General features: G+C 49.8%; 1 protein-coding gene across 1 annotated transcript; it reads right to left on the bottom strand.

Annotated features, from left to right (window-relative positions):
* Positions 1–846: 846 nt before the first annotated feature.
* LOC135893244 (butyrophilin subfamily 3 member A1-like) lies at positions 847–25,214 on the bottom strand. The gene is made up of 11 exons (XM_065421045.1): positions 25,145–25,214; positions 23,141–23,488; positions 19,770–20,054; positions 16,109–16,210; positions 15,828–15,884; positions 14,478–14,504; positions 12,319–12,345; positions 11,131–11,157; positions 3,126–3,146; positions 2,950–2,976; positions 847–1,745 (listed from the first exon to the last, which is right to left on the bottom strand). The coding sequence occupies exons 1-11, from the start codon at positions 25,212–25,214 to the stop codon at positions 847–849; spliced, it is 1,890 nt and encodes a 629-aa protein (XP_065277117.1).
* Positions 25,215–25,682: the final 468 nt, after the last annotated feature.

Raw genomic sequence — 25,682 nt, forward strand, 5'->3', positions numbered from 1 at the left:
TGCAGCATTGTCCATCGTCCCTGCTCCCAGTGAGACCAGCCAGCCCTGCTAGAGCCCAGGGGAGGACTCCGGGTTTGGGCAGGGGGCGGGGTTCAGCCCTCGGGGTGCTGCTCAGTGTGAAGCTATCACAATCCAGTCTGATACACAGATTCTGTCATTCACTTGCACTACCTGAGGCTGGCAGGAGCAGTGTGTGTGTGTCTGCAATGGGAGTGAGTCAGTGCCACTGTGAGACCCTTCCCCTCTGCATCCCCCGACCGACCAGTGTGTTTTGAATTTCCTACATTTAACAAAAAGAACAGGAGTACTTGTGGCACCTTAGAAACTAACACATTTATTAGAGCATAAGCTTTCGTGGGCTACAACCCACTTCTTCGGTCCGAATTGCATCCGAAGAAGTGGGTTGTAGCCCACGAAAGCTTATGCTCTAATAAATTTGTTAGTCTCTAAGGTGCCACAAGTACTCCTGTTCTTTTTGCGGATACAGACTAACACGGCTACTACTCTGAAACCTACATTTAACAGTCCTGTTAACGCAGTTCCCACCAATTAGCACATTCTGATTTAACAAGGGATTGGTTTAAAGCATTATCATGAATTGCTATGGTTCTCTTTTGAGTTTGGGGTGGGGAGGAAACATCTGACGTGTTGCCATTTCCCCACTTTCCCATTAGAGCGAGGTTCTTTCCCAGGTGTCAGCATTTGTGTCTGATTCCCCCAATGTATTTCCTGGCCCTTGTATGCCTGGGAGACGAGTCAGCTCCAGAGACCCTTCTGGAGTCAAGTTCTTGGTGTTTTTCTTTCATGATTCCCTTTGCCCCATGGGAGGAGTTCGGCAGGTGGGTTTCAGACCTGGGGTGTTTGGCTGTTCTTTTTCCCCTTCTGTCTGGGAGGTGTTTCCAGTTGTTGATGCACCTGCTCTGTTTCATCCCCCGTCCTCGTGGGCAGGAGCTTTTGGAAATATTCTCCCACAGATGGCCTTGCCCTGTTTTTTTTCACTTCCTTGTCTCCAGGGGCTGGGTGCTGTCCAGGCGATGGGGCTGTTTTTCCTGTGGCAAGTAGTTCTGTGTTGTTTTCTGCCTCTTTCCTGTCATTCGGGGCAGAGGTCTGTGCGGGGGCTCTGGAATCTCCCTGACTAACAGACCCACTAACTCTTAATTTCTGGGGGAAATCCCAGTCGCTGCAGGGGCAGATGCTGAGGGGTTTCCCCTGGTCCTTCCCCACAGCGAGACCAGGGCTGAGGAACGGGAACAATCTCTCAGAACCTTCTACAGGAATCTTCAGAATAAGGGCCATTGAATTGACACTATAAAATGAGAGACTCTCCCCTTCTAGATCCAGATAGACCCCAACCACTGTCGGTGTCACACCCAAGTTCTGGATCACATTATTGGCCTCACTGGGGTGATACTGCACCCCAGATCTCCCCAGAGCCCAGAACCCCCCCTCAGGGGGTTTCTCCAGCCTCTCCTGGTCTCCAGGTCTCACTCTGCCCCTCACAGTCTTACTCAGCACCCCCAGCTCCCACTCCGGGCTGTTCCCCACCTCCACCTCCCAGTACCCCTGGCAAGCCCCTCCCTCCCCATCATGAACCTTCCTGGCCACAAACCCCTCCCTCCCCACAGCAACCAGGGCCCCAGGGGGGGTAGCCAGCCCTAGGGAGGCAGGGTCATGTTGGATTATTCGGCCATCCTTAGAGATGGTGAGCTCGGGGTGTTTGAAATCTGGATCCAGGGTGATGGGAACTGGGGAGAGAAAGCAGAATATCCCCATTAGCCATGGGTCAGTGGGGGACCCCACGATCTGACAGAAGAGAGATTCCAGCCAGCACAGCTGGAAAGAAGGACAGCCTAAGGGTTGGGGTGGCTAGTGGGACTGGGACCGCTAGCCTGGATCCAGCCTTGGGCTCCAGAGAGTTCCAGGGTTGTGATTGGGCCTGACCCCTGAGCTGGTGGAGAGGTGTGGAGAGCTGGAGTGAGGGATTGGACTTCTTGTATACTCTCACTCCCCCCTGCACAGGATCTGTGCATGAGAGGGGTTAGGGATTCTGGGCAAAGTTCCCTCTAAGCTGCGTGACCGCGCAACAGGTGATCAAGGGCTGGGCAGGTGGGGGAAAGGCACCTCTCCCCCAGCCCATCCCAGCCCAGCCCCGGAGCTGCCATGGCCTGGGAGAGGTGCTTCTCCCCCTGCCAGGAGCTGCTGTGGCAAGAGAGGGGTGGGGGGAGTCCTCTCTCCCTGCTGCAGCCCCGGGGCAGCCTGCACCCCAAACCCCTCATCCTCATCCCCAGCCCCACCCAGAACCCTCACCCCCAGCCAGAGCCCTCACCCCCCGCACCGCAACCCCCTGCCCCAGCCCTGAACCCCTTCCCACACTCTAAGCCCCTCATCCCTGGCCCCACCCAGCACCTGCACCCCTAGCCAGAGCCTTCACACACACACCCCGCAACCCAACCCTCTGCCCCAGCCCTGAGCCCCGTCCCACACTCTGAACCCCTCGGCCTCACCCCCGCCGCACATCACCTCCATATTGGTGCACATAACAAAATTCATTCTGTACATGGATGTAAAACATTAGAGGGAACATTGCTCCTGGGGGCCTATGGATTGTGTCCAGGGGGGCTGAAGACTCTGCAGGTTGCAGAAGGAGGGCTGAGTGGGGCTGTCGAGGGAGCTGACAGGGTAGGGATGGATCATCACTGACAGGCCAATGGGAGATGGGGTGAGGTCATCAGGACTAAGGGGTAGATTGTGAGGGAGCTGCCCGGGTGTGAGACTTACAGTTCAGGGCAGCATGTTCAGGATCATTCACGGCATCCAGCCCCATGGCTCTGCAGCCAGCGCACGCCCTGCCCCACCTGATGCACCTGCCCCATGGGGACTGCACACCTCTGACAGCTCAGTGACATACCCCAGCACAGAATCTGCTCAGCCCCTCGCAGCCCCACTCACCCATGTAGCTCCGAGCCCTCCTGAAATCTGAAAGGGAAGAGGAACAAACATGGTCAGGGGCATGGCAAATGCAGGGAACTCGCTCCCACAGGAGATGCCATTCTGGGAGAGGGGTCATTGGCAGATATCAAGGAAATGAGTGATGTGAAATGTGACATGACAACACGTCCTCTTACCTAGCTCTCTGACCGCTTTGTCTGAAATGGAAAGAGATGGAGTTATTCCCTGTCATTTAGGCAGAGGACTCAGTTCTGGGTGCTGCTCTGTGACGATGTGATCACTTTATACATTGTTCATGGTCCCTCACTGCCAAAGGAGAAATGTCCCAGTTCATCCCAGGGACCAGAGATTTCTGGTAATTGCAATGCCCATCTCTCAGAGATGTCTTTATATTGTATCTTAGTATCAGGGACTGGAACAAATGTTGTTCTCAGTGATGCTGCTGTAAATCCAAAATAACTGCATGTGCTTTACTGGAACGAATCTGGATTTACACAGGTGTCACTCAGAGCAGAACTCAGGCCTGTAAGAAGCTGTGGTGGCTTCCAGCAGACTGGGGATTTTAAAGGCAGACTGACTGGATAAAATTCCTGGGTGGGACTTGCAAAGCATCCAACCTTGATGGAAGGTGCGTGTCTGGAGACCTCTATGGCTTTGACATTGTCCACTCTTCCATCTCAGGAGAATTTTTTTCCTGTGTTACTAACAGCCCTTTGGAGCATCACTACTACACACTCCAGCTGTAACTAGGGGATAGACATGCAGATGATTGGAGCTTAGAGCTAGGATTTCGTCTTGGCAACAAAGCATGGAAACGTGAGCCACGTTGTGGGAAATGGCCTAGAAGAGCCTACACTCCAGCAGTCATCTATAGAAAGCGGCTGGCTCCCTCCTGCTGCATCATAACAATGTGATTGGCATTGGATGGTAAAGGCAAGGTGACACCTGTCTGTTTAACCTAGGGTGACCATATTTCCCAAAGGGAAAACAGGACACCGTGTGGGGCTGGCCCAAGGTCTCCTCCCCACAGGGCAGGCCTCAGCTGCTTGCCTGAGGCATTCCTCCCCCCCACCCAAGACTGTCACTGGTTGCTTGAACCCTGTCTGCCCCCTACTCAAGGCTGCCACTGGTCACTGGAACCCTACTTGCCCCCCCACGCACTGGAACCCTTCCTCCCCCCCCCCTGATCGGGGCTGGCATCTCTGTTCACCCCCCCACCACATGTTCCTCTGCACCACACCACACTTTTCTGACAAAAGTGGGCATTTGTCCCGTTTGCTCTTCCCAACTGATCAAGTTGGCAAGAGCAAACGGGACAAATGTCCTCTTTTGCCAAAAAAGTCAGGATGGCTGGGACAGGGCTTAAAAAAGGGATTGTCCCAGCCAAAACAGGACATATGGTCACCCTAGTCTAACCAGGCACAAGGGCTGGTAACCCTGTGTCTGCTGCAGAGCTCACAGTGATGCCGTGGGACTGGAGTGACTAATGTGACTCAGATTCAGTATGGGTCGTTCCAAACAGAGTGACATGGGGCTGTTCCAAACAGTGGGTACATCTACACTGCAGCTGGGAGTGAGCTTCCCCGTTTGGGCAGGCAGACACATGCTAGTTCAGCTGAAGCTAGTGAGCTAAAAGCAGCCGGGTACCTCAGGTGGTGACTTGGGCTAGTACAAATCTGCCCGGATCCTCTGTGTATATACTTGGATGGTTACACTGAGCCGCTGCACCTGCTATCCGTAACCACACTGCTATTGTTAGCATTACCTCAAGCAGAACTAGCCTGTTGTCTGGCTACCCAAGCTGGGAAGATTGCTCCCAGCTGCATTCAGGGTGGATTTAGGGGGCAGCGACCCAGGTGACCACCTGAGGTGCTGGGATTGGGGGGGGCACCAAGTTTGGGGTGTTGTTTTTGTTGTTAGCAACAAAAGGGAAAATAGAATGTTTGAAGTAACATGTTTCAGGTATTCCGTATGAGGATTCATTTTTCACTAACCTACTAGAATGTTCTAGACCTTTGTAGAATCTTGTGGAACCTTCCAGACTTTCTGAGAACTACATTTATCTTGAACCTTCTAGAATCTTGTCAGCCATGCCCCCACAGGCATATAAGGAGGGAGTGTCACCAGTCAGTCAGTGAGATATAAGAATGAACTGAAGTGAAGTGAGAGCCCAGATGCGATATTGCGAACCTTGTTTTATTGTGTAATTGTGGAAGTGTACTTGTGTTTTAAGACTTCAAGAGTGTAAGTAGTGACTAATGAAGGACATATTTAAGGAGACACCAGAGATATCTATTGAACCCCTATGTACTTAACAATATAAACAAAATACTCTTACTTCTTTTACCATTTTTAACACGTAATGTTTGACGACTTTCTAAGAATGTGGAACACAGATTTTTGCTCTCCCTAATACTGTCTGTCTTCCCCTATAGAAAATAAAATATGCCCCTGAAGAAGCCTTCAGGAGCTTAGTAAAGGAAGCAAAAAGCTCAGTTGCAATCTAGTTTGCAGCAAGGGAAAAAATTGATTGGAAAATATCTGAAACAGAACAACATAGACTGGGCTTTAGGCAGTAATGATTGTCCCACTGCAGAAGAAATTGAGGTGCGAAGTATAAATGATGGAAATCCTATTTCTAAGGAATTATCAGATTTACCTGAGGAATGGAAATGTGAGGAAAGTGATGCAGAATTGGCCTGTTTTCCTGGAAGCATAAAGGAGAGTGATGATAAAGAAGAATGTGGCTCACACGAAAAGGAGAGAAATGATAAATGTAACCCTTCTGCCAGGTGGAGCCAGCAGCAACCAGGGCCAGGTTCAGTATCTAGGGGTTCCTTTTCAACAATACAACACAGAACCAGATCAAGTCCCCACCCAGTAACCTGGGAAAATTACACACCACCCCTGAGCACGTCTGAGAGGCAATACCTCCCGACTTGGAAGCAGAGTCTGAGTCTAGAAAAGAAACTTTTAATGAAAGGAGGGAAGTCACCTGAAATTAATTAGGGAAAATGCCACAAGCAGGATTCATAACCATAAAACTATGAACAGGACACCCACCCCACAGTGTGTGGGGCAGTGCCTTCTGCCTCATGTTCTTGAGTTCTACAACCAAAAGTTTCTTTTCTGTGCCCCTCTCTGCTCCCTCACCATACGCCACTCACAGTGGTTGTCCTTGGTCAGTGAGGACCCAGGGTTCAGAGGTGCATCTGTGTGACTTAACCTCCCACCCGGGGAAGGTTGCTTGCTCCACCCTCTGAGCACTTGCTCTGGCTGGCTGCCTTTCCAGCCACCTGCTCACCACTCCCAGTGGCCGCCCACCAGCCACCTTCCACTGCCACCTACCTCTATGCCGTAACCTCTGCAGGTCAGTCTCTTAGTGATTGTTAGCTCTTAGCAAGCAGGGCAGAAACCACCACAACTGATTTCATCTCTGATTGAGCATTTAAAATAACAAAGAGGCTCCTAATAAAGCCTATTTAGCTCTTTCTTTGAACAGTGGGGAGGAACAGACTAACCAGACTGGGGACCCATAGAGAGAGTCATAAGAACATAAGAACGGCCATACTGGGTCAGACCAAAGGTCCATCTAGCCCAGTATCCTGTATACCAACAGTGGCCAATGCCAGGTGCCCTAGAGGGAGTAATGATCAAGAGATCTCTCTCCTGCCATCCATCTTCACACTCTGAAAAACAGAGTCTAGGGACACCATTCCTTACCCATCCTGGCTAATAGCCATTAAGGGACTTAACCTCCATGAATTTATCCAGTTCTCTTTTAAATGTGAGTATAGTCCTAGCCTTCACAACCTCCTCAGCCAAGGATAATAATATATGGAGATATACCTATCTCATAGAACTGGAAGGGACCCTAAAAGGTCATTGAGTCCAGCCCCCTGCCTTCACTAGCAGGACCAAGTACTGATTTTGCTCCAGATCCCTAAGTGGCCCCCTCAAGAATTGAACTCACAGCCCTGGGTTTAGCAGGTTAATGGTCAAACCATTGAGCTATCCCTCCCATTTAACACCTTCTTGTTGGGACACCTCTCCCCACCCCTCTTACTTTCACAGGGCTCTGGCATTGAAGCCCCTGGCTTAATGAGGTCCTTTCAGCTGAGGTAAGCCCCTCATTTGGGACAGGTTAAGCACAGTTCTGCTCCCCTTTATTCATACAATAATGACAAAAACATTGGTAACAGCATTTCACTATCCCAGCATTCAGTACTAAAGTGATTTGTAACCTGTCACCAACCAGCGTTGATCACTTTGAGTAACACAGCTCTATCTGGTGGATATCTAGGCAGAATAGCTGTGTTCATGTAAATACAAGTATCAGGGGGTAGCCATGTTAGTCTGGATATACTGTAAATACAGTTTGCTCCTGAAGTCTCTCCACCTCCCAGCTAGCTGTCAGGGGAAAGCTCATTCAGACCCTGCTTACATGAAGAAGAATCAGCCTTGCATGGTGACAGAAACAGCTGTCAGAAAAACTGCACACCACAAATTGATATATCTGATCCTAATTTATGGCCAGAGATCTTAAACTCTGCCGATATTCATCATACAATTTGAATGGGCCAAGCAAAATCAAGGATATGACATATCCGATAAATGAGCAAAAATGACATATCTCAAAGTCACACTGCAAAAGAGTGCTCAAGAATGGTGAGAAACTGAATCGGCGTTGGCTAGTTTACTCAAAATCAACTCACAAAGTGTTCTGGTTTTGTTGCAAAATATTTTACAAGAATGCCAAATTGTTGCTTGCACTTTCTGGGTACAATTACTGGCATAACATATCTGATGCTCTGAAGCAACATGAAAAGTCACCCGACCATTTTACAGCCTACTCCAAATGGATGCAGGTCGAGTCCAGGCTCAAGTTGAATAAATAAACTGAACTTAACAGAAATGTCCTTGTTTTGGTAGAGCTTCTTGGGAAATACGGTGATGTCATGCGTAAGCACCTTCGTCGAGTAGTTCATAAAGAAGCTATGGACCATTACTGAAGCAAAACCATCCAAAACAAATTCATTGATCTTATGGCAAGGAAGGTGCTTGATAACATGTTGATGTGGCTTGGCAAAGCAAAGTACTACACCGTAATAATGGAATGCACTTCTGACTTTAGTCACAGTGAAAAGATGTCATTTACAGTAAGATTTGTTGACAACAAGGATGGCTGTATATAAGTAAAGGAACACTGTTTCTCTGTGGATAACTCTACTGGAAAAGGCCTAACAGAACTGTTTATGAATGTTTTGAATGAGAATAAAATAAAGCTTTGGGACTGCCATAGCCAAGGCTATGACAATGGTGCAAACAAAAAGGGAAGAAACAGCAGTGTCCAGGCAAGGACTCTTGCGCTAAATCCAAAAGCCTTCTTCATGCCTTCTGGCTACTATTCCCTCAACCTGGTTGTGTAAGATGCAATGTCATCTTCTTTAGATTCACTCTCTCTCTTTGGAGTACTGCAAAGGATATACGTCCTCTTTTCAACATCAAGTATCAGGTGGAAGATCCTCATGGACAATGTTACAAATCTGACTGTGAAGCTGCTAAGTGACACTCACTGGGAGAGCTGCAGTGACAGAGTAAGGCCAGTGCGGTACCAAGGGACTGAGGTTTACGACGCCCTCATGGAACTGGCGTAGCTGAGTAAAACTGAGGCCAGGATTCTACACGAGATGCAAAATCTGGCGAACCACATCACTGACTTCAAAATTCTGGTCTCAATTGTGGTTTGACACGATATCCTGTTCCAAGTAAACATTGTAAGCAAGGCATTACAAACTCAGTTGATGGACACCGCGCCCGCTACTACTTTGATGAGAAGCTGCCTTGATTTCATTGTGACCTAGAGAGACAACGGATTTGAAGATGCCATCACTGCTGCCAAAGAAATGGTGGAAAACTTAGGAGTTGAGACTGTCTTCAAGGAAACTTGTATTCATCAGAAGAAAAAAGACAGTTTGGTTATGAGGGCAGAGATGAGATTATAGAAAGATTGGGAAAAAAATTCAAGAGGGAGATTTTTTGATCACTCGTTGACACTGCTTGAGTGTCCATTGAAGAAAGATTCAGACAAATGAAGCACCGCAAAAAGACCTGGGAGGTTTTGTATGTGACCTTAGTAAGCTGCCAGCAGACAGGAAAATACTCTTGAACAATTGTACAGACTTTCACCAGACGCTGACACATGGGGAATGTTCGGACATCAACGATAAAGACCTTTATGTTCAACTGGACAACATCCATTACATTTTGTCACATGGAAAGCACTCACCACTCCAAGTTCTCCAGTTCATTCATGATCCAGAGCTGAAGGACACTTTTCCTAATTTGTGGATAGCTTTTAGGATTCTGCTCACACTGCCGGTAACAGTTGTGAGTGGTGAACGCAGCTTTTCAAAGCTCAGACTCATTAAAAAATATATTCAATCGACAGACTATTTTATTGCTTGAAAATGCCATTGGCAAGTCTTTGGATCTCTCTGACACTGTGCTTCAGTTTGCGAGGGTAAAGGCGAGAAATGAACTAAAGGACTAGGATTTACATTCTAAGGCTGTCTCCAACAGTAACACAATTTAATACTGGTCCACCTGATGTTGGTGCACAGTTCAATTTCTTAATATTAGTACATTTCAGTTATTGTTAAAATTTAAAAGTTTCTATTGGCTTAGAGGAAACAATTTTTTGTTTGTTTATATATTGCATGATTTATAATTCCTAGCATGCAAATGTATCATCTTATATGACAGGGATAAATTATGCATGCAAATCATGCATCAAAGTTGTGAAATGGGCTACAAATGCAATACAAAATAAGGTATTCAAAAGTTTAACAAATGGAGGGGGGGGCACCGAAAAGACTCCTTCCCTGGGACACCATTTGGTCTCAGATTGGCCCTGGCTGCAGTGTAGATGCCAAGGATCTCAGAACTGACAGGGCATGGCAGACAAATCTGTTGTTAATGAACAACAGATGAGGTCCCATATCAGCCCTAAATACAGCCCACAAATTGCCCCTGGGCAGCACCCAAAGCTGCTGGCACGGTCAGGAAAGAGGGGAGGGAGCATCACACCCGAACATGTATCACATAGAGAGAGGCCTGCACTGCTGCAGCCTGTCACCCAGACTCACACCTCCTATTTCTGGGCCATGCAATCCCTTTGTGGTGCAGATTTGGAAAAGTGTGTAACTCTAGGGTTAATGGTTGGCAGAAGGAGCTTAGCTGGAGAAGGGTCCGTGGGGCTGTGTGGCACTGGATTTAGAGTCCACCCCTGGAGACATGGGGTCAGGTGCTGTCTCGGCTCCTAGTGGAACAATGTGGGTGGTGGGGCCCATCAGAGTGCATCTCACCAAGCCCATATAGAACATAGTAGGGTTTGAAGGTGCTATTCATCTGAGGCCCAGGCCTAGACTAGGAAGGGGGAAAACAGGACAGGACTGAGGAGCAGAGGGCTGGATAGCAGGGAAGTTGTGGGTGGGGACTGGGGATGCCAGCAGAGCTGGGGCTGGGGGAGGAAGCCCAGGGCAGGGATAGCAGGGAGATGCAGGCAGTGGCGGTGTTTGTGTCATGGAGACCCCCTGCACAGCTTAGTTCCAGTGCCCCTTCCAGTGTCCTGGCATGTGTGGTGTGTGCGAGGTCACGCTGTGCGGAGGACACCATTCAGAGCCCTGGGCAGCACTGATCAAGATGGAGCAGCTGACGCCTGGCAGGCCAGATCTGGCTTTCAGAGGGCCCCTCGCAGCCTTAGGGTTCCCTGCAATTGTACATGGGCGGCGGGTGGAGGCTACCCCTGGCTCCGCCCCTTCTGCCTGTGCCCCTCCGGTGGCCGGAGCCCCCAGACTCCAGACCCCCAGAATCCCCGGTGGCCGGAGCCCCCAGACACCTTGCTCCCCCCCACTCAGCTGGAGGAGCCCCGGGCAAGCCGAAGCCAAATCCAGGGGGATTACTGAGGAACCCAGGAAGCTGAATAGCACATATTGCTTCCTCAGCCACCCTGGAACCTGCATGGGGCATAATAAAGGAAAAACTTCACTCCAAACCCCACAATGTGGAAAGCCTCCACTGGCCTATTATACCCACTGCCCATGATAGAGGTAGTGATTTTTTCTATCTTGTCATGGTGTGAAATCACAAACACACTTTTACTAGGGATTATCCAAGTACCTGATTCCAAGGCAATCCTCACGTTATCTGAAATGGGGAAGAGAAAAGGGTTAGACACAGAGATACACTGTGTGATGCTGTGTGCCCCATAATGACTGGGGTTAGTTACAGACTCCCGACAGCCACACTCCCAGGCCCAGTGCAGGAGCCAACAGCTTTGATAGGAGCAGGGCTGGCGGTTAGTGATACGCACCAACACGCATGACCCCTGGGATTTGCAAAGCATCTAACCTTGATGGAAGATGTGGATCTGGATCCCGATACAGCTCTGACATTCTCAACCATTCCATCTAAGGGGAATTCCTTTTCTGTGTTACTAACAGCCCTTGGGAGCACCAAAGCTACACACTCTAGATGTAAGTAGGGCAGAGGTTCTCAAACTGTGGGTCAGGAACCCAAAGTGGGTTTCGACCCTGTTTTCAAGGGGTCACCAGAGCTGGCGTTAGACTTGCTGGGGGCTGGGGCTGAAGCCAAAGCCTGAGCCACACTGCCCAGGGCTGAAGCTGAAGCGCAAGGACTTCAGTCCTTGATGGTGGCTGATGGTTACAGGTCCCTTGCCTTGGGCTTCAGCTTTGACCCTCCCACCCCAGCCCTGGACAGTGGGACATGGGCTTTGGCTTTGATCCCCCCAGCCAGGGTGGCGGGGCTCGGGAGGACTCCGGCTTCAATCCACGGGGTCATGTACTAATTTTTATTGTCAGAAGGGGGTCGTGGCACAATGAAGTTTGAGAACCCCTGAACTAGGGAACAGCTGGACCTGGTGATGATTGGAGCTCAGAGCTGGGATCTGGCCTTGGAGACAAAGCATAAAAACGTGAGCCTGAGTCTGGTCTCTTGCTCATCTCCACATTCTCAGAAATGGCCCAGAACAACCTGCACTACTGCAGTCATCTATAGAAAGCGGCTGGGCCCCTCCTACTGTATCAGAACACGTGCTTGGCATTAGCTTGTCAATGACAGAGTGACACCTGTCTGTCTCTCCAGACATGAGAGCAGGTGACCCTGTGTCTGCTGCGGAGAGCTCACAGTGCTGCGGTAGGACTGGGGTGACTCTAATGTGACTCAGATTTTGGCCCGAACTGTTCACTCAGCCCTGCCCTGCTGTGTCAGTGCTTCTGGATCTGCTCAGCACCATCTGTAGCTGGGAGCCTCTGCCAGGGGCTCTAATGGGAAGGTGGATGAACTTACCAATTGTCTCATGCAGCTCATCTCGCTCTGGGGAGAGAAGAAAAGGAGACCATCATGAGTTCAGCAAGGGTTGTTCCAAGAACAGTGACTTGAGGTTGTCTTTGGGTACATCTACACTGCAGCTGGGACTGAGTTCCCAGTCTGGGCAGGCAGATGAGTGCTAGTTCTGCTCGAGCCAGTGCGCTAAAAGCAGCAGGATAGGCAGGAGGAGCACGTGCAGCCACTTGGGCTAGCAGCTGAAATGCAAACCCACTCAGACCCCCTGGGTATCTACTCAAGTGGCTACCCTGAGCCGCTTCCCCTGGTACCCCAGCCACACTGCTATTGTTAGCGCACTAGCTCAAGCAGAGCTAGCATGTGTATGGCTACCCAAGCTGGGAAGCTTGCTCCCAGCTGCAGTGTAGATGTACCCAATAAGCCAAGGGTCTCAGAACTGACAGGACACGTCAGACAAAACTGATGTTAATGAACAACAGACAAGGTCCCAGATCAGCCCCTAAACAGAGCCCACAAATTGCCATGGGGGGCAGCACCCTCAGTGATGGCACTCCAGGGAATAAGGGGAGGGAGTTTCACACCAGAACATGTATCACATAGAGAGAGGCCTGCATGCTGCAGTCTGTCACCCAGCCTCAGACCTCCTGTTTCTGTGCCCGGCAATCCCTTTGTGGTACTTATCTGCACAAGTGTGTAACTCTAGGGTTAGTGGTTGGCAGGAGCTTAGCTGGAGAAGGGCTCTGTGGGGCTGTGTGGCACTGGATTTACTGTCCGCCCCTAGAGATGTGGAGTCAGGTCCTGTCTTGGTTCCTAATGGAATAATGTGGTTGGTGGGGCCCATCAGAGTGCACCTCACACAGCTCATACAGGGTGTAGTAGGGTTTGGAGTCTCTGTTTATTCGCGGCCCAGGCCTAGACTAGCAGGGAAAGGGGCAGAGGACAGGACTGAGGTACGCAGGGCTGGGATAGCATAGCGGTTGTGGGTGGGGATTCAGAGACACCGGCGGTTCGGTCGGGAGCTCAGGGCTGGAATAGCAGGGGGCTGCAGCTGGGCCCTGAAGGGCACTGGCAGAGCTGTGTGCGTGCAGGGAGCCCACCATTGGGATAGCAGGGATTTTGCAAATCAGATTTGAGATGTAGCCACAGACCTTCATGGAGGAAGTTTGCCCAGCCCCTCACTAAGGGTTTGTCTACACAGCCCGTAGTTTGGCCTACATGACTGTAATTTGCAGCACACACCAAAGTGCTGCGCTATAATAGCCCCATGTGGATGCTGGTGGTGCACACTAAACGGTACTTAGTTCACACTAACATAGTCTTCTTCAAATATGACTCTGTTAATGTGAACTAGGAACCTTTTAGTTCACACCCAGAGCATCCACATGGGGTTGCTACAGTGCAGCCCTTTGGTGAGCATAGCTATTCACACCGCTGTAATCTGAACCTTTGGGCAGCATAGCCACAGCCTGAGTCCTTCCATTCCAGACGCATTAAATTCACTCTCTGTTGTTAAGAATGTGAGCTCCAAAATCTGCAGTGTTTGTTTATTTCCAAGTAGGGGGAGATGATCATGAAGGTGACTGAAGTGTGTACATTGTCTGTGGTCATAGGTGCCGACTCTGTGGGTGCTCCAGGGCTGAAGCACCCATGGGGTAAAATTAGTTGGTGCTGAGCACCCTCTGGCAGCCAAGCTCCCGCTTCTGCCTCCCTCCCCCACCCCGCACCTCTCACCCACTGGTGGCCCCACTTACCAACTCCTTTCCCGCGCTTCCAGAGCACTGCGAACAGCTGATTTGTGGCATTCAGGAAGCTCCAGGAGGGATGGGGAGGAGTGGGGACAGAGTGCACTGGGGGAGGAGGTGGGGAAGAGACGGGGTTGGGATGGGGGCTTGGAGGAAGGAGCATGGCGGGGCAGAGCAGGAGCAGGGACATGGGGGAAAGGTTGGAATGGGGCATGGTGGGGGCGGAGCAGGGGTGGGAAGAGGCAGGGTGGGGGCGGGCACTTTGAGGAAGGGGTGGAGTGAGGGTGGGTCTGGGGTGGAGGGGGGGGGTCAAGCACCCCCCGGCTAGAGGGGAAGTCGGCACCTATGTTTGTGGTGATATTTCTATCTCATTATAGTATGAAAGCACAAACACACGTTTACTAGGGTTTAGCCAAGTACCTGCTTCCCAGGTCTTCTTCTCAGACTCTGAAATGGAGAAGAGAAAAGTGTTAGACCCACAGAGTCATAGACATCCCAGCGCCACACTCCCAGCCCCAGAGCCAGAGCCAGCAGGTTTGACAGGAGCAGGGCTGGGGGTTAGTGATATGCACCAACACACAGGAGACCTGGGGAGTCTCTCACTCCTTAGCCCTTGTCTACACACACACTTGCACCAATGTAACTAATTAGGTTTAAAAACATGCCTTGAATTAAACTGGGGCAGGGCTGCGTGTAGCGCAGGCCTTGGACTGGTGCAGCAGGGCTAGTAGAACCATTGGGATGGGGTCACTTACTCCACAGCGACCCCTGTGGCTGGTTACAGAACAGCACTGATTGCTAGGGGAGTCCCATGCAGCCTTTCCCAGCTGGAGGAGTGGTGGCCACAAGGGGGCATGGCAGAGGGCAAAGGAAATGAATTGCTGGGGGGGATCCTCAGGGCTCTTCCATGCTGTGATTGCCCTAAGAACCCCGGTCACCGTGCTGGTATGTTCTCTGCACCTTTCATCTATATTTCCCTGCGTGTCTGAGCACTGCCCAGCAGAACAGGTCAGCACCACTCTGCACCATCACAGTGCAAACCAATATCATTATTAAATATAGAAAAGTTCACAGTGGAATAAATTAGACATGGGGACTTTTTAAAAAAAGGTGCTTCTGTGTCTATTACCACAGCACAAGTGAGTGAATGTCACAGATTCATAGAGTTTCAGGCCAGAAGGGACCATTAGGTCATCTGCGCTAACCATCTGCAAAGCACAGGCCAGAGAATCTCACCCAATTCCCCTTGCACTGAGCCCAATAACTTGGGTTTGGCTACAGCAGCTTCCAGAAAGGTGCCCAGTCTGGATCTTACGCCATCAAGAGATGGAGAATTCACCACTGCCCTGGGAACTTGTGCCAGGGCTTAATCACCCGCCCTCTGTCCTGTGCATTCGACAGTCACAGGGATTGAATCATCTCACAGAGCGTCCCGTGTCATTTCCTTTAAGGAGAATAGAACGACCGAGCAATTGTCCAGGGTTAGTGGGACAGAATCTGACCCAGATTTGTTACTGCAGGCCTGTGTCCCTGCCCCACCCACATGCAGGGAATCTTACAAGCACAGAGCCTTGGGTATCCGCTGTGAAATACACATTTGCCAACCTGTTATCATCAGGGTGTGTGAGAACATGGGGGAGGTGAGGGATCACTGGGCAGAAACCTTCTGGCTCCATCCCTTTCATTGCATTGAGCCCACAGAAAACACCAAGCAGTCATAGAGCTCACACATCTCAACGGACAGAGCAAGGGCTAGAGCAGGAGACCTACCAAGAAGTAACAGAGCCTCCTCTTTAGAGCGTTTCTTCTGAGAGGCCTTTCGCTTCGCTGTAAGACAGACAATCAAACATTGCAGTGAGATAGGGAAGGAAGGGGAAACACTGAGCAATACACTAATACTGGTGGGAGTGGGGACCCAGTGTGTTTGTTAGTTTGGTTTATTTCCTAAAACCAACCAAAGGTCAATATCTGAACAATAAGACACTCCCATGCCCCAGCCCAGTGTCCTCTAGGGCTGGGCTCTGAACATGCAAATAACACATCCCCATTACCTGTGTATCCAAGATATGCACACGCTCCAGCAGCAATGAGAACCAGAGTGAACAATACCCAGAATGCAGCAAGCCAAGAGGAAACACGGGGGAAGATATCACCTGGCAAACAGAGAGCGCAGTGTGAGAGGAGCATTGTCCCATCCTAGAGCTGGAGAATGGGGTTTGCCACTTGGGTTGACAGCTGAGTCCTGGCTCAGGGAGCCCGGAAATCCATGGGAATGAAGGAAACGTCCCCTCCACACTTAAATCACAGTCACGTATGGAGCCATTGAAACCAGAGAAGACAGCGCAGCATCAGTTGCAAGAACCAGGACTCTGCTCTACCCAAATCCTTCCCACTGCTACAAGCCAACAGCCAGCGGCTCCGTGCCCAGCCTGCCCAGCCCTGCCTGCACCAGCTGGCTGCTCGGATGGTCACTGTCACACAGCTCCCAGTTCTCAGTCACCACGTCCAGTCCAGATAAGTTCAGCAGAGAACATTTTTTTCCTAGTTGGCCCCAGTGTGTTATGAGTTGATGAATGCATAGATGTTAAGGCCAGAAGGGGGCATTATGACCATCTAGTCAGACCTCCTGTATAACCCAGGCCAGAGACCCTCCTGCAGTGATCCCTGCATCCAGTCCAGAACTTCTGGTTCCAACCACAGAGGATCTTATAGAAATAGACGCCTAGTTTGGGTTTAAAGATTCCAAGTAAGGGATAATCCATTACATCTCTAGGTCACTTAGTCCAATGGTTAATTCCCCTCATTGTTAAAAATTTGCACCTTATTTCTAGTCTGAATTTGTCTAACTTCAACTTCCAGCCATCAGACCTATCAACTGTCAGAAATCTTCCCCCTGTGTAGGTACTTACCGACTGTGATCAAGTCACCTTTTAACCTCCGCTTGAATAAGCTCTATAACTTGAGTTCCTATGATTCTAACTATGAGGCAGGTTTCCAGACTTCTGATTGTTCTTGTAGTTATTTTGTGAGCAATTTCCAATTTGTCAGCTTCCCATATGAAAGTGTGGACACCAGAACTGGACACAGTATCCAGTACTGGTCTGGCTAACACCACACAGAGGGGTGATGTCACCTACTTTCTCCTGCTAGATATTCTCATTTATACATACAAGGATTGCGTTCACCGTCTTAGCTCTAGCATCGGCCTGGGAACTCATGTTCAAGTCCTTTTCAGAGTCACTGCTTTTCAGGATACAGTCTCCCATCCTGTAAGTGTCACCTGTATTCTTTGTTCATAGATGTGTGACCTGGCATTTGGCCATGTTGAAATACATGTTTGACAAAATGGGAATTTTCACTCAGGCCATTGCACTAGTCCTGTGGATCCATGACAGCATGCTGTTAGTGTGAACCCACCTTACCAAGCAACACAGGTCAGTCTGTAGTACTGACCTGTCCCCATCGTTATGTACCACTCCACCAATGTTTGGGTCATCTGCAAATTTTACCAGCAATGATTTTATATTTCCTTCCAACTCCTTGATAAAGCTATTGAATAGCGTTGGCCCAGAACAGATCCCTGTGGAACCTCACTAGAAACATCCCCATTGGAGGATGATTCGCCATTACAATTACTTTGAGATCTATCAGTTAACCATCCATTTTTAATCCATTGAATGTGGGCTATCTTGATTTTGTACAGTGCTAATTTTTGTTATCAGAGTTTCATGCAGAACTAAGCCAATGCTCTTCAGAGTCTGAGTCCTGGTCTACACTACAAAGTTAGATTGGGTTAATTACATTGTTAAGGGCTGTGAAAAATGTATCTCCCTGTGCAATGTATTTAAGCCAAACTAAGCTCCTGTGTAGACACAACTAGGTTGATGGAAGAGTTCTTCTATCAACCAAGCTACCGCCTCTCAGAGAGGTGGATTTATTACAGCCACAGAAGGACCCCTTCTACCACTGTATTAAGTGTTTACCCTTCTGCAGTGCTGCTGTAGCGTTTCTAGTATAGACACACTCTGAATCTATGTCAGCACAGTTACCTTTATCAATCAAATGCGCCAACTCCTCCAAGAACGATATTGAGTTCATTTCACAAGACTCAGCCCAGATCTTGACAGGCAGTTTGTCCAGATAACAGAAATCTCCATCACTAATAGCCCCACAAATCAGGTTAGAAGGACATTTCCTCTCTCAATACCAGAAATAGGCCCTAGCTGAGTGCAATTCTCAAGTGACTCAGGCCCCACATTCCCGTGGTGACCCCTGTAAGCCTTGATGGAGCCCTAGATATAACTAAAAGTGTGAACCAAAGGCTGTGAACCAGAGTAGATTTGGCCTTGGAAAAATAACAGCACACCAGGTAAGCACATTCCTGAGTGGAGAGGATGGTGCAATGATACAACAGATCTCTCAAGTAACTATGTAAACACTTTCATAGGAGATGGTACAGGAAAACACTGACCCCTTGTAGGATAACGATGGGATGACAGGGTATGGAATCATAGAATCATAGAATATCAGGGTTGGAAGGGACCTCAGGAGGTCATCTAGTCCAACCCCCTGCTCAAAGCAGGACCAATTCCCAACTAAATCATCCCAGCCAGGGCTTTGTCAAGCCTGGCCTTAAAAACATCTAAGGAAGGAGATTCCACCACCTCCCTAGGTAACCCATTCCAGTGCTTCACCACCCTCCTAGTGAAAAGGTTTTTCCTAATATCCAACCTAAACCTCCCCAACTGCAACTTGAGACCATTACTCCTTGTTCTATCATCTGGTACCACTGAGAACAGTCTAGATCCATCCTCTTTGGAACCCCCTTTCAGGTAGTTGAAAGCAGCTATCAAATCCCCCCTCATTCTTCTCTTCTGTAGACTAAACAATCCCAGTTCCCTCAGCCTCTCCTCATAACTCATGTGCTCCAGCCCCCTAATCATTTTTGTTGCTCTCCGCTGGACTCTTTCCAATTTCTCCACATCCTTCTTGTAGTGTGGGGCCCAAAACTGGACACAGTACTCCAGATGAGGCCTCACCAATGTCGAATAGAGGGAAACGATCACGTCCCTCGATCTGCTGGCAATGCCCCTACTTATACAGCCCAGAATGTAGTTAGCCTTCTTGGCAACAAGGGCACACTGTTGACTCATATCCAGCTTCTCGTCCACTATAACCCCTAGGTCCTTTTCTGCAGAACTGCTTCCTAACCATTCTGTCCCTAGTCTGTAACAGTGCATGGGATTCTTCCGTCCTAAGTGCAGGACTCTGCATTTGTCCTTGTTGAACCTCAAATGAATAAGGGTTGGTCACCAGCCATGTTTGGAGTGAAATATGTAACTTGTTTGTAGGAGAAGTCATAGAAGGAGCACCTTTGTACTAATCTCGGGGACAGCATCCCGGAGCACTGACTGAGCAGGTACCATGTCACAAGCACACATGTGTTAGTGTAACTGTAGCTCCTATGAGCCACTAGTACCATGTTTTGTTGACCATAAACCTGGCTGAGCACCTTCAACACCGAACGGAGCCTGTGATCTATTGGATGAATAACATTTACATCTGTGGAATTGACATGCTGCTCCAACTTAAGAGCATCTGTGGAACTTCAACAACAGGAACACTGGCAGCAATAACAACTTAGCAGCCTTAACAGCACTAGGCAGTACTAACAACAACCCATTCTGCATGGGGGACCAGGAAGGAACTCACCTGAGAGGTGAATGGCAGATCTCTGCTCAGTCTCCAGCAGGCCATTCCGCACTATGCAGCTGATGTCTCCATTCTCTTCCCCTTCTGTGACAGTGATGAGACTCACAACACTATACAGGTTCTCCCTGTCCTGAGTCATGTCGGTCACACTCTCCATTGCCAGGTTCTGCCAGTTCTTTCCAACCCACTGGAGTTCGGGTTTGGGGAACCAGCCTGTGGTTCTACAGGCCAGCCCGATCCCCTGATCCCGGGGGCCCAGTACGTCAATGAACACTGGAGCCACTGCTGCAGGGAGAGATGGAGAGCGTGTGTATCAGGAAATCATGTCTTTGGTAGCACAGTGTGATTTCCCCAGCAACCACAGGATATAGGGGCCTGTGACTGCAAGCTCCATTCCTTTATGTGCAAAGCCTCCCTGGGACCCCTCATCTTGATGACTGGGGAAATTAAATAATGCCATCTTGCATTTCCATAGAGCACTGAGCCCTGAAATCTCACTGAGGAATGTGCAGGGTGAAACTGCTACAGAGATCACTGCACCAGCTGCTGAAATGCAGCTACATCTGGGATGGAGCCCAACAGCTGTCAGAATCACTGCACTTCAGTACAGAGCAGGAAGTGGGGGATGGTGACACTGCCTACATCACTGCTACGACTCCTCCTGTGCCACCCTCCTAATACTGTCCCCTCTGGTGTCCTTTTCCTGCACTGGTAACAGTGCCCCAGGCCAAGCCACCCCTCCTGCTTGGATTTCTCTCTCCCAGTGCTGCACACAACCACCCTCCCCTCCTTTCAATCTCTCCCTAAAAGCACACGTCTCCTGCGGAGCCTTTGCACTAGGAGCCACCAAAGGTGGGAGATGATTTAAAACAACCTCAATGCTCTGCATTATCACAGGAGGGCCCCTCACCTGGGGCTTGATGTTTCTGAACTGTATTGTCTGGGGCTACATTACTCAGTGAGCTCAATGGGTAGAGACCGTCCCTTCCACTGTCCTTGTGCAGCACTGAATGCGGGGTCAGTGCCCAGGGAATAACAAACAATATCCCAGCCCTTGGACACAGCAGGAGGAGTTTCAGGGAGACCGAACATAATTATCACCTGAGCTGGGATATGGGCAGAACATGGGGGTAAAGGTCCCGATGACTGAGGACTGTAGCTTTACATCTCATTGAAATGAACTTAAGAACATAAGAACATAAGAATGGCCGTACCGGGTCAGACCAAAGGTCCATCTAGCCCAGTATCTGTCTACCGACAGTGGCCAATGCCAGGTGCCCCAGAGGGAGTGAACCTAACAGGCAATGATCAAGTGATCGCTCTCCTGCCATCCATCTCCATCTTCTGACGAACAGAGGCTAGGGACACTATTCTTAAACCCATCCTGTCTAATAGCCATTTATGGACTGAGCCACCATGAATTTATCCAGTCCCCTTTTAAACATTGTTATAGTCCTAGCCTTCACAACCTCCTCAGGTAAGGAGTTCCACAAGTTGATTGTGCGCTGAGTGAAGAAGAACTTCCTTTTATTTGTTTTAAACCTGCTGCCTATTAATTTCATTTGGTGACCCCTAGTTCTTGTATTATAGGAATAAGTAAATAACTTTTCCTTATCCACTTTCTCGACATCGGTCATGATTTTATATACCTCTATCATGTCCCCCCTTAGTCTTCTCTTTTCCAAGCTGAAGAGTCCTAGCCTCTTTAATCTTTCCTGGTATGGGACCCTCTCTAAACCCCTAATCATTGTAGTTGCCCTTTTCTGAACCTTTTCCAGTGCTAGAATATCTTTTTTGAGGTGAGGAGACCACATCTGTACACAGTATTCGAGATGTGGGCGTACCATGGATTTATATAAGGGCAATAATATATTCTCAGTCTTATTCTCTATCCCCTTTTTAATGATTCCTAACATCCTGTTTGCTTTTTTGACCGCCTCTGCACACTGCGTGGACATCTTCAGAGAACTATCCACGATGACGCCAAGATCTTTTTCCTGACTCGTTGTAACTAAATTAGCCCCCATCATGTTGTATGTATAGTTGGGGTTATTTTTTCCAATGTGCATTACTTTACATTTATCCACATTAAATTTCATTTGCCATTTTGTTGCCCAATCACTTAGTTTTGTGAGATCTTTTTGAAGTTCTTCACAATCTGCTTTGGTCTTAACTATCTTGAGTAGTTTAGTATCATCTGCAAACTTTGCCACCTCACTGTTTACCCCTTTCTCCAGATCATTTATGAATAAATTGAATAGGATTGGTCCGAGGACTGACCCTTGGGGAACCCCACTAGTCACCCCTCTCCATTCTGAGAATCTACCATTAATTCCTACCCTTTGTTCCCTGCCCTTTAACCAGTTCTCAATCCATGAAAGGACCTTCCCTTTTATCCCATGACAGCTTAATTTACGTAAGAGCCTTTGGTGAGGGACCTTTTCAAAGGCTTTCTGGAAATCTAAGTATACTATGTCCACTGGATCCCCTTTGTCCACATGTTTCTTGACCCCTTCAAAGAACTCTAATAGATTAGTAAGACACGATTTCCCATTACAGAAACCATGTTGACTATTGCTCAAGAGTTTATGTTTTTCTATGTGTCTGACAATTTTATTCTTTACTATTGTTTCAACTAATTTGCCCGGTACCGACGTTAGACTTACCGGTCTGTAATTGCCGGGATCACCCCTAGTGCCCTTTTTAAATATTGGCGTTACATTAGCTAACTTCCAGTCATTGGGTACCGAAGCCGATTTAAAGGACAGGTTACAAACCTTAGTTAATAGTTCCGCAACTTCACATTTGAGTTCTTTCAGAACCCTTGGGTGAATGCCATCTGGTCCCTGTGACTTGTTAATGTTGAGTTTATCAATTAATTCCAATACCTCCTCTAATGACACTTCAATCTGTGACAGTTCCTCAGATTTGTCACCTACAAAAGCCAGCTCAGGTTTGGGAATCTCCCTAACATCCTCAGCCGTGAAGACTGAAGCAAAGAATCCATTTAGTTTCTCCGCAATGACTTTATCGTCTTTAAGCACTCCTTTTGTATTTTGATCATCAAGGGGCCCCACTGGTTGTTTAGCAGGCTTCCTGCTTCTGATGTACTTAAAAACATTTTGTTATTATCTTTGGAGTTTTTGGCTAGCCGTTCTTCAAATGAGGTCATTTAATGCAGCACTGACCCTGCTAGTACCACAGTGGGGTCAGTGCTGAGTGTGAGGGGACAGTGCCCCCTAATGAGTCCTGCACACCACTCCCTGCAGCACAGGACCCTAATGCCATGCTGGGCTCAGTGTTGGGGTGCCCCCAGGGGTACAGGAGGCTCTGGCTGCCCAGGCTGAGCATCCCCTAGTGCTGCATCTCACCTGCAACCCATAGCTCAATGGTGGCTTCCTGGGTCCATTCTGGGTTCCTCACAAGACACTGGTATTTCCCGTCATCTGACACTTGGAGCCGTTTCAGCTTCAGGGAGACGTTCCCACTGCTGAACTCCTGTGGGAACAGCTCCGTCCGGGTCTGGTAACCCTCCCCTGGCAGGTCCTGGGTACCCTCATCCGAGTACTTGTGAACTGGGATAAATCCTGATCCAGTTTTCCTCCACAGCACTTCCATGTTGGGCAGCCGGGCCGGGGGTGAGAGCTGGCAGGATAACACCACATCCCGGCCAACTACCCCCACCACGGGGTGTGGGGAGCCAGCCAGAGAGAACTTCTCTGGAACAGAAAACCCCAGGATAAGAGTGAGTGAGAGGAATGAGGAGAGGGCATCACTGAGCCAAAGCCCACCAGTTACAGACACGCAGTGAGTGAGAGGAGATGGCGTCACTGAGATAAACAGAATTCCATCAGTCATGCATTGCTCGTAGCAGAAGGTTCCCATGTGTAGCTTAACTGAGTTACTCTCAGTGTGGACGCAGGGCAGTGCAGCCATACCACAGCTGGCACAAACTAGTCCTCCAATGCTGTCCTACAATCCCCTGGAAACTCCTCCAAGGTGCCTGTCTTGCAACCTACCTATACTCTGTTGGCAAGGAATAGCCCCAGCTGGAAGCCACCTGCCACTTCATAGTGCCGCACCCAGTTACGAGCTCTTTCCAGTGTGAGCAAATTCTTTGATGGACCGGTTTCAGATCCACGTAGCCCCACAATGGCTGCTGAGAGGCCACCTCAGAGGGCTTCTACCTGGCCTGAGGGTATGGGGTCTTTGATGGCCCTTTGGACCGATGAACGTCCCTTCCATGGATTCAATACCCCAAACAGAAACTGGCTTAGATGGGGAGTCACCCTTCTGGAGATCGGTGTCTGGGGGGAATTAAGCATGTGAAGGTGATTTATGTGATGTCTGCACAATAGCTCTGTCTGAAGCAGTGGTGCCCAAACTTCTCCTGTTGTGCCCCCCTACCAGTAATGGAATCTCTTCACACTGCCCTCCATTACTGCACAGCCAAGACTTTCTCAGCTTGGGCTGAAGGGTGAGCTGGGGGCAGAACTGGGGGTGGGGATGGAGCTGGGGCTAGAGGTGAAGCTGGTCTCAGGGTAGAGAGGGAATGATGGGAGAGTCGGGCTGGAGGCAGAGCAGGGGGCGGAGTGGAGCTGCAGCTGGGCCTGGAGCTGGCCTAGGGCTGGGGCCCAGAGCTGCAGCTGGGGGCAGAGCTGGGCTGGGGGTGGAGCCAGGCTGGGGGTGGAGTGGAGCTAAAGCTGGTATCGGAACTGGGCTGGGAGCAGAGCAGGGAGCATAGTGGAACTGTAGCTGGGGCTGGGGCAGAGGGCGAGTGGAGCTGTGGCTGAGGTCGGAGCTTTTCGGGGGGCAGAGCAGGACTGGGTGGCACTCCCTCCCCATCCCCCATGGGGGCCGACCTGAGCCCCGCTGCCCCTCCCCGAACGTTCCTCCCTGCCCCCCTATGGGACCATGCCCCACAGTTTGGGAATGACCGGTCTGAAGGGTCTCCACACTCATCTGTCCCACCATGGGTCAATTGTAGAGCAATTGGTACCAAGCTGCATCACCTGACACTGTGTGGCTACAGGGGGAAAGATAAGGGTGAGATTTTGAAAGCCCCCAAGGAGATTTTCATACTAAGTGTTGCCAGCTCTTGGGCTACCATGTGTGTTTCATAAACCCTAGCTCCTGGAGGCATGGGATTCTATGAGGATCTCAGCTTTCATATAAAACCAAAGTCAGTTTCTAGCTCTAGTGGTTGCAGAGAAAAGCTTGGAAATGTGACCCAGTGTGACCAAAGGCTCAAAAAAGCAAGGGAAATAAGAACCAAGGGAGGAGTCACTGGGCCTCTGATGCCCCTACCCAGCCCTGCAAGGGGCAGCGTACATGGGGGACAGGGAGGGAAATAATTGGGATTCAAACGCTTTTACCAGAGAGAGAACACGGCGCCAGGAGGAGGATCCCCAGGCTGCACACAAAGAGCCTCCACCACATTGCCATGGGGACACCCCGGGCAGGGACCTGTAAGGAGAGAGCAGGGGATGGTTAACACTACTCAGACTGCATCTGACCTGACCCACTCTGCTCCCAGGCAGAGCAGCTCCCCAGGGACAGGAGGGGATTTCACCCCACCCAGGCTGCTCTGCTGCCTGCCCAGGCCTGGCACTAGGAATTTCCACCCCCAGGCAGTGCCAGGTATCCACCCCCATTTCCTCCCCTCGTCGGTTCTCTGACTATCCACTGGTGCAAGTGCCCCCGATTCCAGTGCAGGGGAAGCCTGCAGCAGAGCAGGGCCACTTCTGAGCTAACCCCCATGGTAGCCAGACTGTTGTCCCACTGCAGAAGGGGCCTGGCTGTGCCTACCTCCAGCTGGGACAACACAGCCAATGCGTGACCCGGGGCTCTCCACAGCTCACTGCATGGGGCTCTACAGTGTGAGCTAAAGGGCCAGGCTGTGCAGCTGGGGCT

This window comes from Emys orbicularis, chromosome 21 (genome assembly GCF_028017835.1).
Source record: "Emys orbicularis isolate rEmyOrb1 chromosome 21, rEmyOrb1.hap1, whole genome shotgun sequence".
Classification (NCBI taxonomy): domain Eukaryota; kingdom Metazoa; phylum Chordata; order Testudines; family Emydidae; genus Emys; species Emys orbicularis.

Excerpts from the sequence above, each read along its gene's own strand:
- LOC135893244 (XM_065421045.1), bottom strand. The coding sequence starts at position 25,214 with ATGGCAATGTGGTGGAGGCTCTTTGTGTGCAGCCTGGGGATCCTCCTC. Across the intron at positions 14,505-15,827 it reads GGAGGCTCTGTTACTTCTTG|AGTCTGAGAAGAAGACCTGG; the intron begins GTAGGTCTCCTG and ends TCTCCATTTCAG. Across the intron at positions 2,977-3,125 it reads CAAAGCGGTCAGAGAGCTAG|ATTTCAGGAGGGCTCGGAGC; the intron begins GTAAGAGGACGT and ends CTTCCCTTTCAG.